This window comes from Protopterus annectens, chromosome 14.part0 (assembly GCF_019279795.1).
Source record: "Protopterus annectens isolate FY-2018-M chromosome 14.part0, PAN1.0, whole genome shotgun sequence".
Taxonomy (NCBI): Eukaryota; Metazoa; Chordata; order Ceratodontiformes; family Protopteridae; genus Protopterus; species Protopterus annectens.
In genome coordinates this window covers 171,880,437-171,896,545 of record NC_056748.1, presented here as the reverse complement: position 1 = coordinate 171,896,545, position 16,109 = coordinate 171,880,437, and the positions used below count along the sequence as shown (strand labels likewise).

Below are 16,109 nucleotides of genomic sequence, written 5' to 3'. Positions count from 1 at the left end.
TTCGGCTTTTCCGGGTTAGGGGTCGCCACAGCGGAACTCCGGTCCACTAATGATTGGCAGTAGAGTTTTGTGCTGGCTTGCCAGGCCTAAGGCACAACCTTCAACGAAGGAACACCCGTTCATGCATGTCGCCCCACAGAAGACGCTCTAACTGAGAATCGAACGGGCAAGGTCTAACTGTGAGGCAACAACGCTACCGCAGCACCACTACCCTCCAAAATAATAAACAAATCATCAAAAAAAAATGCTTAAAAAAACTACTATAAAAGTAGTAATAACAGATCTAAAGACATTAAACTCCCACCATCCTAAAACTGTATTGGCAAAAGAAGGGGCTGCTGGAGACCCCATAGCAACTCCCCTCAACTCTTTATAGAACTTTGTATTAAAAATAAAATAATTATTTTCCAATAACACCATAATTAGGCTACAATAAAAATATATCTTGTCATTAGAAAATTCAGTAAAATTATTCAAAAAATTCCTAACATGAGCAACCCCTATATTATGGGGTATACTAGTAAACAGAGAGCGTATATCTATGGTACAAAGACAGTTTTTTAAGGGATGAACTCCATATTCAACACTAAAATCTCTTAATTTGCTTAAATCTCACGATTCATTAATAAAGGAATCAAGCTTCTGTGACAAAGGATCTAACAGTGTCTGTAACTAAAGAAATACCTTCAGTAATATAACGAGGTGCTATCATAGGTCTAAAGGGGGGGGTTATTGGCATCTTTATGTTGTTTGGGAATGCCAAATAGTGTACCTATCCTTGAATTATTGATTTTAGAAAAATTATACATTTCCATATCCATATTCCCTTCCATTAAACATTCATACAAAAAGGAATATATATATATTTAAATTAGTCCATATTTCACTAACCACAACTGGCTTATGTTCTACTTCATTTTCCAACATACTTTCCATACTAGTCACATGCATAAGTTGATCCATCAGCACTAAATCTCCTCCTTTGTCCGCTTTCATAAGATTTATTCTTACTACATTCTTTAAGAGCCTTCCTTTCTGAAACTGTTAAATTAAAAAAAAAAACTTTTTACATTTAGATGTTAATAGTGTTCTAATATCTCTCTCACAGATGGTTTCAAAAACTTTCAGTGTGTGCATTAACATTGGATTGTACACAGAAGGTTTTACAAAAATAGAATTTCTAACATTGGTGTTCAAAATATAATTCAAATTCAGTTTACGTACATACAATTTAAAGTCCACCAAAGTCTTAGATAAATCTGCTCTGCATGACGGTACAAAGTTTAATCCTAATTTTAGCAGTTTTTCATGTATTGGACTCAAATTAAAACTAAATAAATTAAATAATCTAGTTTTATACCTTTCTAGTTGTCCATTGAGGAATCTGAGTCCTTCCATCCTCTTGTTCTTATCGAACAAATCCTCTGCGCTTCCTTCTTCGCTGGTAAAAAAAAACCCTCGGTCTGGCTCCTAGTTTGTTTCCATCTTTATTATTATTGTCATATTCTCAATTACAAATACTATGCATCACATATAATTTTCTGTACAGTTGTTGTCAAACCAACATTGCACAGATCACTCCATTCTTACCTTCTCTTAAACCTCATTCCTCTTCAAAAACATTATTCTGCATGCATTGTTCCCAGAATTCCCATTTTTTCTATATAATTTGGTCTTATCCCTTTGTAAATATTCCACTTCCATTTCTTTTATCTACATCTAATACCGTTGGTTTAGACTTTGATTTCCATTTTCAAGTAATTGCTTTTTTGGCAGCCACCAGAATTAAACTTAGTAAGGCCTTACTATGTCTAGACAATTCAGATCCAGTATCCCAACTAAAATAAATCATTAGTTACATCAATTTGCTAACCCATTATTTCTGACAGAGTGGTCTCCAGGGAATCTTTGAAGTCTGCCATTTTATTATACTCCCAAAAATATGTTCCCATTTACGTCTTTCTTCCCCATCGCACTTCCAACATTTGCCATTTACTTGAGGAAAAAGTCTTTGGGTCTGCTTGGGGTATAAAAATACTTGTGCAAACACTCCCAAGTAAAAATCCTAAATCTTCTAGACTTCATTGCATATTTTGGAGCCTTACATATGTCTTTCCATTGTTTCTTTGTGAATTACTTACCCAATCACTCTTCTCAATCTTTTCCAACCTCCTCTGATTGATTCCTATAGTTATCTTGCAGTATTTTATATGCCATACTAATTATCCCTTTTTTAAGAGCAGTTTCTGTTTTGAATTCAACTAAAAACTCTACCAGTGCTGGCCTTTCACTTAGGATTTCAGTATCCCTTTCTTTTTGCCTTCTTTTGGGCACATGTGTTCAGACAGAATGGTGTGCATTTGTCTAGATCAGGGAAGAGAATTTTTGCAGCAGATATTTTGCAGTATTTGGCAAACACTAGCCAGAATTTTTGCCAAGTCAAAAATGTAACAGTTCACAGATAGCAACATTTGATGCATCTCTGGTTATTAATCCTAGGAGCACTGATAATAAAGTTTTTTTTATTAGAAAATGTGCTACGTTCCCGCAAGAATGATGTTGTTATAGTTTGTGAAACATGCTTAAAGAACAATGACTGCAAACCAGTTCTGTCAGGGTATAAATGTTTTTACTGTAGCAGACATTCTAATAACAAAATTAGGTGGAGGTATTATGATAGGGATTGATAGCTATGAGACCTGTGATTATTACATGTTCAGTGATAACACCAACACTATAGACTGTGTAACTGTGACAGTAGAGACAACCCTGGAACATATAACAATTGCTGGAGTGTACAGACCACCAAAGTCAAGTGCAGATGACCTAGAGGAATTTATACATTTCTTACATGAAACACAGGAGGGAAGAATAATATTAGCTGGAGACTTACATTTACCTGAAACAGACTGGAATAATGTTGATTCAACAACGTTAGTAAAGAAAGTATTCACAGAGTATATTCAGGAAGAACAAATGCTTCAGGTTGTAAAAAAAACTACCAGGGACAGAATATACTAGATATTGTTTGTGTTCCCAAAGAAATTACTGTAACTTCAAGTCAAGTTTTACCATCATTGATGTGCAGTGATCATGGGGTCATAAAGGTTAATTTGTTGATAGATAATTATGCCAAACTGAAATCTAAGCCAATACACAGAATGTTAATTACAGATTATAGGGAAGCAGAACAGTTACTATATAAAACTAACTGGAGTGAGGTGTTCAGTGGAAAAAACTGCATATGGAATGTGGAATGTTTTGAAAAAGAAATTGTTTGAATGCAAAAAGTAAAAAAAATGTTTAACATCAGGATCTAGGCACTCAACATCAGGTGGTATATTTCCATAAGAAGGTGAGAGACAAAAAATATAGAAATGGAAGAGAGGTCGAACTACAGCTTTGAAAACTGAAATAAACGAGCTGGACAAAGAGATTAAGCATAGTGTTAGACAAGATCAAGAAACACTTGAAGAAAATGTATATAAAGATATTGAGCATAATGGGAAACCTTTTTATAGATACATAAGATGTGGAAGGAGTAAAGATACACAAACTGATAAACTGTGTGCAGATTCTAAAATTTATTCTCAGACGCAACAGATTATAGATATATTTACAAAATCTTATGCAAAACAGTTTGGCTCCACAAAAGGGGTGGTAAGTTGTCCTAGTGACATCCAGGTAACCCTAAATACTGGAATCAAATGAGATTATATTGAAAAAGAACTGTGCAAACTGGATCCAAACAAAGCACAGGGAGGAGACAGAATTAGTAACAATGACCTGAGTGCACTTCAGCAAGAATGTACACTGCCATTACATCTGTTATTCACTAGGTCATATAAATATGGGGAGATTCCTCAAGATTGGAGACATGTGTTTATTAAACCTGTCTTTAAGGGAAAGGGGAGTAGGACAAACCCAGAGTCATATAGACCCTTAAGTCTACTTTCATGTTGTGGAAAAATAATGGAGAAGGTAATACTGGATAAGTTATTGTCAGAACTGGATAGGTTGGGACTTGAAACCATATATCAGCATGGATATGTTGAAAATAGATCTCTTACCACCTGTAACATGATGTTCTATAACAATATAATAACAGCTATGAATGAAAATGTGTGCTGTAATGTGATTTATATAGATTTAACTTCAGCATTTGACAGGGTCATGCAGAAAACACATCGATAAATTAGTACAACTAGGTATTGATATACTGTTGATAAGATGGATAGCTGCATGGCTTCCAAATAGGACACGACAAGCATCATACACCAACTGGACAGGTGAAATCCTTGGTTACAGTCAAGGTGTCCAACAGGGCTCTGTACTAGGCCCTTACTTGTTTAGATTATATCTTTCAGGCCTTACTTTTTCATCCAAGGTGTTCTACAGTCTATATGCTGATGATCTGAAATTGGGTAAACTGATTACAAGTGTTACAGATAAGGCATGTCTGCAAAATAATTTGACTAAATTGACCATTTGGGCACAGGAGAATAATATGTTGATAAATACATCAAAAACTAAGCATATGATATTTGGGAGAAATAAAATTAAAGGGGAATATTTAATACAGCACACACTGATTGAAACAGTAGACTCATTTAAGGACCTGGGTATATGGGTAGATTCAGCTATGAGTTTTTCTAATCGTATCAACCAATTGGCTAATGATAGTTGTAGAACTATAGGTTGTATAAAAAGATTTATCTAGGAAATCAAACATAATGAAGTCATTGCTTGTTAGTTACATTAGACCCAAACTTGAGTATTCAACTCAGCTAAGCTCCTTGTGGTGTCCTGCAGAGTACTACAAGCAGCAGAGAGACAAAGAGAGACTTTCAACTGATTTAAGTATTTTTTCTGTATTTTTTTCCTGTGTATTTTTTCGCCTAAAACACGATCTACTAGCATTTCTGTACTCTAAAAAGCTATTTACTGCTGAAATACCTGCTTTTTTGCTGTTTTGCACTTTTAAAGTCTTTTTTTGTGTTGAAAGTATCTGTTTAACTGTTGTAGGCTACACACTCAAGTGCGCTAGCCTGTCTAAAGCATTTAAAGTGTTTCTGTGTAATTCACTGTACTATCTGTAAAATATATATATATATATATATATATATATATATATATATATATATATATATATATTTTTTTTTTTCCCGCCTTTTCTAAGCTAGTCTAGTCCAGTTTTCAGGTTCTTCTGAATTCAGGGCTGTGGTACAAGTTCCTGTGTTGCCCATATCCTTACTTGGATAGGAGGAAGTTTCTCTGTTCACCAGTGAGAGTGGGGAGCTTTGAGCAGCCTATCTGTCCCTGGAGGAGTGGTCTCAGCCCAGCAACTAGTAGTTTATTGGCCGTTTTGGGCTAATTTCTCTTTCATCTCCTGCCTAATAACCCGCATTTGTGCAGTTTTGCGCCTGTATTCAACTCAGCTAAGCTCCTCGTGGTGTCCTACAGAGTACTACAAGCAGCAGAGAGACAGAGAGAGACTTTCAACTGATTTAAGTATTTTTTCTGCATTTTTTTCCTGTGACTGCTAGTTTTCACCTAAAACGTGATCTACTAGCATTTCTGTACTCTAAAAAGCGATTTACTGCAGAACTACCTGCTTTTTTGCTGTTTTGCATTTTTAAAGTCATTTAAAGTCGCTTTTTTGTGTTGAAAGTATCTGTTTAACTGTTGTAGGCTACACACTCAAGTGCGCTAGCCTGACTAAAGCATTTAAAGTCAATCCAATAACATGGCAGGTGACTCTCTCTTCTCAAACACAGTTGGGAAAAACTGGAACCTTCTACCTAGTGAACTTGCATCACTATCCTCCCTAACGTTTTTCGAACAAAAACTTAAAATTCACCTTAAAACACACTGGCTATGCCCTTGTTGTAACCCTGACTAACCTTTGACTGATTTTTATTAACACTTTTACTTCTATTACTTCAACTACATTTCTTTGAATAAGTTTCTTCTCCCTTATTACCAGAGAAATCAGGAACTGTAAATTAAGTAACCATCTGTAAGATTACTTCTTCAGAATTTATTTTATCTTATGTGATCTCCTAAATTGTATTGTCATATTAAATGAACGGTAACAATGTATACAAATATGTACTTTTCCTATATTATTGTAACCTTTATTAGTGTTTCAACTATTTTGATTTTTTCTTTGGAGCTTTTCTCCCCGGGCCTCTACTGAAAATGGACATGTATCCAGTTAGACTAGCCCAATCAACAAATGTAAAATAAATGTAAAATAAATAAAATAAATAAAGTGTTTCTGTGTAATTCACTGTACTATCTGTAAAAAAAGAAAAAAAAATCTTCTTTTTCTCGCCTTTTCTAATCTAGTCTGGTCCAGTTTTCAGGTACTGCTGAATTCAGGGCTGTGGTACAAGTTCCTGTGTTGCCCATATCCTTACTTGGATAGGAGGAAGTTTCTCTGTTCACCAGTGAGAGTGGGGAGCTTTGAGCAGCCTATCTGTCCCTGGAGGAGTGGTCTCAGCCCAGCAACTAGTAGTTTATTGGCCGTTTTGGGCTAATTTCTATTTCTTTCATCTCCCTGCCTTAAAACCCGCATTTGGGCAGTTTTGTGCGTTGCTGGTTAGCTAAGGTTAAACTATTGCCGGCTCCACAAAGTCTGCTCTTCAAATTTTCCCTAGGAACAGGTCAAACTTTTAACTTAAGCACTCAAACCAGTTCTTTTTAAGTCCAGTACTTACCCAAATCTACTAGTAAGCACCAAGAAACGCTAGTACTACCCCCCTATACTATACAGAAGTACAGGGCTGTCTATTTGTCCCTAACCAGACAATCAGTATAACTTCACTTTATCTGTGCAGTCATGTCCAAAGGGAAGTTTCAGGTGTACTCTCCAGTCCAGCTGGTGAATCTGGGCATCTTGAGGCAATGTTACAATTGTCTCATGTGCACAGGCAACCCTCTCCTCCTTCCAACAAACACAAATGTATGTGAGAGATGCAACTTTACAGCCAGACTGGAGCCAAAGCTCTTTCATCCCAAGGCTGCAACAGTCAGTCATGAGGAGAAGGAAAACACTTGCACCACACTACCAGTCTCACATAGACCAATCATTTCTGCACCAGTCAATAACACACATAAAAAAATAAAAACATACTTGGAGGCTCTAAATAGAAATCTGCCAAAGCAGCAGAGACCTCCAAAGCAGACATCCAAACAACCTCCACGCCCCAACAACAAGAACATATCACATATTTCACAAAGTCAGTGTGCCACGCAACCACAGCCCTTAAGGCTAAACAACACACCCAATACACTAGTAATAGGTGACTCTATTGTCAGGCACACTGACGTCCCACTCACTGGACGGAACAAGGAGAAGGTTACGGTACGCTGCCTGTCGGGTGCCAGGATCCGCCACATAACACATGCACTCAGGTCACTCCACAACAGGTATACGTATGACTCTGTCATTGTCCATGTTGGTGTGAACGACCTGAGACGTACCTCCCTGGACTACATGAAAAGAGACATAGAAGAGCTCTCAGATCATGTAGGCCAGGCTGGTATGACCATGACCCTGAGTAGCATCTTGCCCTCACCAAGAATTATGCCACAGTATAAAGATAAAATGATCAATTTTAGCAATTGGCTAAGCTTTTGGTGTTGTTCAAAGGGGATCCAGTGTTTGTCAGCCTGGGATGACATGCTCGACAAGCTTCGCTGCTTCGCCAGAGATGGCTTGCACCTGTCGCCCTTGGGCTTTCGAATATTGGCCAAGACTCTTGCCGCCTACATAGTGCCTTTTTTAGGCAAGGTTCAAAATACAAACCCACCTCCATAAACAACACAAGCAACCAAAAGCCTGAGGGTAATGCTACTCAATGCCAGAAGTCTAAACCTCAAAATGCATGCACTCGAGGTGCTCCTCAGTACTGAGGGAATCGATATATGTGCAGTAACAAAAACCTGGTTCAAGGCTCCAGAGTGCACCCCAGCACTACCAAGCTACAACTCTCAACATACCTTTCGGCCCCAAAACCCTGACCAAAATACAAAAGGCGGGGGTGTATCCATTTTCATCAAGGATTCCCACACCTCCAGGCTAGTAGCACAGCACGAGGCCTCAGAGACCATCCATGTGTAACTAACAGTGGGCAAAACTGTTTTTCAGTTTGTAGCCTACTATAGATCACCCACCTTGTCTCAGGACTCCCACTCAGCATTCCTGAGAACACTGGAAAATATGAAGATCCTACCCAACACAATGTTATTGGGTAATTTCAACTACCCTAACATAGACTGGGAAAATTGCTCAAGTACAAACTCCTTTGCCCAACGTTTCCTAGAGTTTATAAACTCAAACGCCCTGGAACAACTGATTACCACTCCCACGAGAGGTGACAACATATTGGACTTGATCATCACCAACATGGGAGATCAATGTTCCACACCAGAGGTAAACCCGTCGCTGGTAAGATCAGACCATAAACTAATCACACTAGGCATCCACATCCCGACCGCACCCCCAGTCAAGGAAACCACTGTAAAAAAAACTTTTCAAAAGCAAACTTCACACTTCTCAGGACCGAGGTGGAAAGTTTCAAAGCCCCATTGCTAGGGGAAAATGCAGCCCAAACCACTGGATCCTTTTCAAAGGCTTTCTATGTGCATCTACAGGAATGCATGGATCGAGCCATCCCAAGCAAAACAAAGACTCACGCCTCCAAAATGAGGAAACCAGTCTGGTGGACCCCGGCCATAAATAAACTCTACAACAGTAGGAGAAAACTATTACAGGATAGAGCAAAATCCCAAAAAGGGAAGGCATCCCTAATCAGTACCAGCAAGAAGCTATGATCCCTCATAAAATCATCCAAAGCCAACTTTGAAAGAAAAATTGCCAAAGACACTAAAGATAATCACAAAGCCTTCTTTAGCTATGTCAAGAACCTAAATGGAAACTCCCAGATATGCTCTGAGCTAGTGCAAAATGACAAAAAATACACTGAACCAACTGACATTGCCAACATCCTGGCTGACAGGTTCAGTGCAAACTTTACCTGCCCCTCACCCCCAAAAGGGCCCGTGTCCATTCCAGAAGATTGTAGAGCCCCAGACATCACAGACACACAGGTGAAAACGGCCCTCTCCAAAGCAAAAAACACAGCATCAATGGGACCGGATGGCATCCCAGGCTGCGTCTTACATCAGCTCCAAAATGAACTAACCCCTCACCTAAACTCACTGTTCAAACTCACCCTCACCACATGCTATGTATCCAAAGAATGGCGTACAGCAACAGTTATCCTGCTCCACAAAGGTGGTGCCACAACGGACCCCAGAAACTATTGCCCTATAAGTCTGACTAGCTTGGTCTGCAAAGCCATGGAGTGCATCATCATGGAACTCATTAACAGAGACATTGGGAACCTCCAGACACTGGTCCCTACCCTATTCGGCTTTGTTAAAGGCAGATCCTGCCTCCTAAACCTGGTCGACTTCTTTGAAACTGTTACCAAGGCCATAGACGAAGGAAAGGTAGTCCACACAGCCTACCTGGATCTCGCAAAGGCCTTCCACACCATTCCCCACTCAGGCATTATAGATAAACTCACCAGCTTGAGCATTAACCCCTATGTCACAAGATGGGTTGCAAACTGGCTCATGGATAGAACTCACATGGTCAGAGTTGCAGGTGCTATGTCCGACTCCAAACCGGTTAAAAGTGGCGTCCCACAGGGCTCAGTCCTGCGACCCCTCCTGTTCGGTCTATACTTCTCTGAGGTACAGGCAAGCATGGGAGGACTGTGGCTGACCAAGTTTGCAGATGACCGCAAACTGGGGGCCATAATCGACTCCCTGGCTGACACTGACATCCTCCAGAAAGGTTTCACGGAGACGAATACCTGGTGTCAGAATCATGGCCTTAAGCTAAATGCCACAAAGTGCATAGTCATCCCCTTTGGTAAGAACAAAGTGCTCACAAACTACCACATTGGAGGTAGCCCACTAAGTTCAGAAGATGTAATTAGGGACTTAAGGACCCAAGTAGATAGCAACCTCTCCTTTGACAATCACATTGCCAAAGTAGTTAGAAAATCCTTCTATGTAGCCCACCTAATCATAAAAGGGTTCGCATCTAGATCAAAAGAGGTTATTGTGCCCCTCTACTCATCACTCATCAGGCCCATAATAGAGTACAATGCCCCATTTGGGATGTACCTTACTCGACACCTGCAACAGCTGGAAAGACCCCAGAAGTACCTCACCAAGAGGATCATAGGCCTCAAACAGATGCCCTATGCAGCCCGACTAAAGAAACTCCAGCTCTACTCGGCTGCTTACCGCCTTCTCAGAGGAGACCTGTGCCTTACCCCAAATTAATGGACATGCTCCACCTAAAGAAAACCAAATCTCTTCGAGCCACACGCTCTAGGGATGTAAACCTCAGCACAACAATTAATAGGACATGCTGGAGGGACAGATTCTTGTCCCAGAGACTTCCCTCGCTCTGAAATAGAATCCCAATCTATGTTAGGCAAAGCCCCTCACTGACTCTCTTCAAGAGAAATCTTGACGAGTGGATGGGAAATCATAAATTTACACCTGGGATTACATCAGTGGCCCTGCTGGACAGAGGCCCAGGAAACTAATCTGAAAGGGAGGCAAAAGCCAACACATTCTGGCTAGGCTTATAAATGCCCTTGGGCAGATAGCCTAGTACCTACCTATGAACAACAATATGGAAACCCTGTAGGAAAACAAGCATGAATAAACTGGAAAGAGTACAGCGGAAATATACAAAGGACATCCATGGATGTGAAAATCTAAGTTATTATGAAAGACTAAAATATCTGAACTTGTACAGTGTCTCTTACGGATATTTAAGAGGAGATCTTATTCAGGTATATAGGGCATTTAGGGACAACTACCTCTGGGAATGTTTGGGGTTATCAAAAAGTACTAGAGAATTGTCAGATAACCTATGTAGAAGGTTCTATAGGAATGAGAAGTGTACTAGTTGGTTCTCTGACAGAGTAGCTTATGCTTGAAACAGACTACCAAATTACATTAAAACAAGTACTGTTTTTGATATTTTTAAGAACAGCCTGGACATTTATTATGGGAACAAGTGTTTTGGCAAGCTAAAAGGGCTTTAATGCCCGTGCTTGAAACATTTGTATGTATGTATGTATGCATCCACGTCTTCTCCTCTGGCTGATAAAAATATGCCTGACCTGCATATAAAACTAAAGGGACTAAAAACATTTTAACTGCTTGTATTTTGCTATCCATATTTATAAACAAGAGCTTCCAGTTTCTCAGTTTTTGTATTATCTTTTGTTTAGTCTCCCACATATCCTTAGGTGCCAGAACAGAATCCTTTTTAATCCGTACTCCTAAGTCCTTCATTTTATCATGTCCCCGTAAACGTGGGACATGCTGAACCCATTTGTGTGTGGGTACATAGTTTAGAGCGATAGCTTTTGATTATCTTCATCACTTTTATATCCCAAAAAGACTTGACGCCATCTTCAGAAGGTTCCACAACACTGAGATGTCTTTTTCTGGTTTTATCAGGTACAAAATAATATCATCTGCCAGTAAAGCCAGCATTTCTTTATTACCATACCAATTATGTCCTTGAATTACTGAGTGCCTTATTTTCTTTGCGCATGGTTCTAAGTATAATGCAAATAACAAAGGGGTCAGGGGACACGGGACACCCTGGCTGGTTCGTCTCTTAAGACAGAACTTATCAAAGAGGCATCAACCCACTTAAATTTTCGCCTCCGATCCCTCATATATCCTCTGAATTCACCTTGTTATTGTGTTAGGAAATGCAAATGCTCCCAGTGCTCTACGCATAAAATCCCAGCTTACTCTGCCGTATGCTTTCTTTGCATCAGAACCCAAGAACAACAGTGGTATTTTCTTACACTCCACTGCCTTCTGGATCATCATTGTTCTGTTAACGTTGTCACATGTTTTCCTCCCCACCACAAAACCTCAGTTTTCTATATGTATCTGTTTTGCCATCACATCCTTCTTTCCTTTATCCATTATAGCCGTAAGCAGTGTATAACCATGGTTTAGGATTGAAATGGCCTGTATGAGACTGGATCTCCTTCGTCTTTAACATCTTTAGGTATTACAGCTACAACTGCTTTCTTCTACAATGTTAGTGCTTCTCCTCCTGTTAAAACACTGTTAAACAAAACCTTCCAGATCTTTATCACTTTTTCCCCTCCTAGCTTCCAAACTTCCACAGTAATACTATCTATTCCTGGAGACTTTCCTGTGGATCATTTGTACGCCGTCATTTTTATCTAGTTGACCTCATCTACCTCTAATTTTTATATATTTAATTTTTTCATAAATGTTTCCATTTGTGCTTTATCTTGATTCTTATACGTATCTGTTTATAAAGATTTTCATAAATGTTTGAAATATTTGTAATGCCTCTACAGGATCTCTGGTTGTTTTCCTTGTTATAGGCTTCCTAAGCTTGGCGACAGACCTTTCTACTTTCTGTTGCTTGAATCGTCGTGCTAAAAGTTTTTGTGCTCTGGAGTTATCAAAAAAATGGAATTGCCTAGACTAGTAAGGCCTTGCTGTTTCTAGTAATGGTGGCTGCCAAAAAAGCAGTTACTAGAAAGTGGAAATCAAAATCTAAACCAACTGTACTGGAAGTAGTGAATATAGTAACAGAGATAAAACAACTGGAACTGAAATCATCAGAAAAGGGTAGGAGCAAACTACATAGGAAAAAAGCTGGAATTGTAGGAACAATACATACAAGGGGGAATGAGGTTTAATAATGTTTATGTTAATGTAGTTTGATTACTTTTATATGAATGTAAATTTGCCTGTGTGACAAGTGATACATTAACAGCCATCGTTCTAAACTCATGCATATTAAGGTAACTCTTTATTTTCAGTTTAGCAGTCTGCAGTTGTGTCTGTTTTTGTTCTTTGTAATGTCAGTGAGTGTTCTTTGTTTTGCAGTGTGCATGAATGTATCTTGGGCATATGTTCTGTCTTTTAAGGCAGCTGTTATGTAAAGACTTTTTTATATTAAATATTGCCAGAAGAATGTGTTACCAAAAATATACATATGATTGATTTGTTTTTTTGTGCCTTTTCTGAGAAAAAAAATAACTTTTATTTTATGTAATGTATAGGTTTCAGAGGAATTTGTTATAAATGAAAATATAGCACTGCACACACTACATATGTATGGCTGTGTCGTCATTTTAAACAAAGTAAAATATATTTCAACTAATTTCATTTACATAGTTCTCTTATATTCTGTGTTTTCTATGTAGAAAGCATTGCTGTCTTACACATTTCTCCATAACATCAGATCTTATGCTTAACGTAATTTATAAATTAAGCACAAATATTGGGAAGGCTGCTTTTAAACATGCTGTGTTTTGGTTTTTAGAATGATATTTCAACTTAAACTGAAGTATACAAGAAGTCCAGCTATTCACTTTTGTAAAATCTAGTAAATTTTTTTTTTTAGTTACAGTTTTAATGTAGTAATTCATTTATATAATGTTATCCTGTTTACTGCAATGTATTGTAATGTTTTAATGTTTTAAATGCTGTTATAGATAGAATAGTTTGTGTATTTGTTTTATTTTTGGCCTTTAGAACTTCGGCAGCAGCATGTTTAGTTGTGTGCATGTGTACACACGCGCGCACACACACACACACACACACACACACACACACATATATACATATTATATATAGATACATATTATACATACATATATGCGATGTGTGTGTGTTTTTATATGTACAAACCTGGATATCTTTTTGGTAAAATTTACTTTCTAGAGAGTGGCATTGGAGAATTCCAAACATCTAGCCCCTAAAGAGATAAACGCTGGAAAAGAGAAGACGGGTAGATTTCATATAGATGAGTTTTGAGTCTGAAACTGCAGAAAAGGCCGGGTTTTAAACTGCACTAGTCATTCAGATCCTATGCTTATATTAGTGCAGTCTCAAAAGGAAACTGTATACGTACTGGGAGAAGGCATTGTTTATATAATTCAGTAGTTTATACAGCACTGACCAAGTCCAGAGTCATTTACTCCTTTGTTGTACATGTTTGTGTGAAACAGCTGTTATTTGAAGTTTCACGGTGAAAGGTTTGAGTGTGTGAAAATTGTTTTTGACAGTGACCCTCTTTGCAGTCACATAGTGCATTCCTGGCCCCCTTGGAAAGCAGATGCTCTGTCTATAATAAGCTAACAACATGCTCACCGAATATAAATACAAGTATGTTGGTATTTATTAAAACCAAAATGTTCCTATACAGAGTGGTCGGAGCTCATTAGAAATTATTTCATATGTTCAGATTTCTAAAGTAATTCTTTTTTATTTGCAATAGGCTGATTTGTAAGGGCCTAAAGCATTCAGCTTTAGACTTTCTTGACGCTTTCTTTTTATGTTTTTGAAATCTGACTAGTGATTACTGTCTCTTGGTTGCATTTATCATTTCAGATCTGGAGTGGCTGAATACTGAGAGCTCCCTAACAATATTCAAAGACCTCTGTGGAAAAGTTGTGGTACTGGACTTTTTTACTTATTGCTGTATCAACTGCATGCATGTGCTGCCGGACCTTCACGAGCTGGAACAGAAGTACTCCGATAAAGGTATCAATACTTATTTTGCACAGAAAGAAACCTCATGATAGTGAAACATGATGGCTAAGTGGTTATGTTACTAAAAGGGGTTCAGTCCTGTCCTACAGCCAACAGTCTGTATGCATGTGTGTGTGTGTGTGTGTGTGTGTGTGTGTGTGTGTGTGTGTCTATATATGTGTCTTTTTATTGTTCTCCTTGCATTTGTGTAAGGTACTACATTTCTTCCTACCTCACAGTGTTGATTGGTTGCTCCAATAGGTCTCTATGTATCATGTTTACTCTTGACTCTGGTTCAGGTTATGCCTGAAATGTGTCTACAGTAGATTGTTTCATTAGCTGGTGAACAAATTAGTAGGCATTATAAGGAGACTGAGGGTGTTCAGTCTTTTCAACTGCATTTTCCTGGTGTTGTACATTATGCATAGAGCTGGAATTGGCATGATGCTTCATTTATTTGTTGCTGTTTGGAACAGGAATGCATCTGACATTTGTGTGTGTGTGTGAGTGTGTTTGTGCATGTGTGTTCGTGTGGTTGTGCACTGATGAAAGCTTGTATCACATCCCTATCCCCTGAGTTGCTGAAATTCTCTTAAGCAGAGAAACTTGCTGGTTAGAGGTTCAGATCTTTAGACAACATCTCATTGATAGAATAGATCTAATGTCTATAACAGTTAAAGAATCTATTCCAAAACTGATTGATTACTTGATAATAAATTTACAGCATAAAGTTTCTGATAAAGGTAAACTTTCATATATACATAAAATTATCAGACAAGAAACTTTTTACAATGTAGATTCATACTGGAATTATTTCACCTCTATTAATGGGGACCCACCAACTCAACAAGATAAACAATATATATTGGAATCTGCTTATAGAACTACATCTTCCATTGTCTGGAGACTTTATACATGGAAATTTTTACATAGATCTTTTTATACACCTTTGATGATGAATAAAATTAATAATAAAGATAATCTATGTAAGAGATGTAATGTAGAAATTAATGCTGACTGGGCTCATATGTTTTATGACTGTATGAAGTTGAAAGAATACTGGAAGTCAATTAATGAATTTTTGCAGGCTCTTTTACAGATAATTTCATTATTTCTAAGTCTCTTATATTATTCAACACACCTGTACCTCAATGTGTTAAAAGATTAAGCTTCCCTTGTTATGGTCTATCCTAGCAGTGGCTAGGAAAATAATAACTAGAAATTGGATTTCAGATACACCTCCTTCGTTCAATGAATTTAAAAATGTTATGAATATAATGTGTCATATGGAAATAAGCACAATTAGAATGAGAACAACTAGAAAAACATCACATTTTATTGTATGGGATAATTTACAAAATTTGTTAAAAAAAATTCTAATTTCAATAGCACAGTATTTTAGTTTAATTAATTGATCTGATTGTAGTGGTTGTCTTTGTAAATACTTTAGTTGTTTTGTTGAATAT

The 16,109-nt window shown here is 37.9% G+C and overlaps 1 protein-coding gene across 1 annotated transcript in view; it reads left to right on the top strand.

Annotated features, from left to right (window-relative positions):
• NHLRC2 (NHL repeat containing 2) overlaps positions 1-16,109 on the top strand; it is a 2,274,872-nt gene that overhangs the window by 113,523 nt on the left and 2,145,240 nt on the right. The window contains exon 2 of the mRNA XM_044055938.1: positions 14,503-14,655. Coding sequence (XP_043911873.1) covers positions 14,503-14,655 — 153 coding nt within the window. The remainder of the gene's footprint in view (positions 1-14,502; positions 14,656-16,109) is intronic.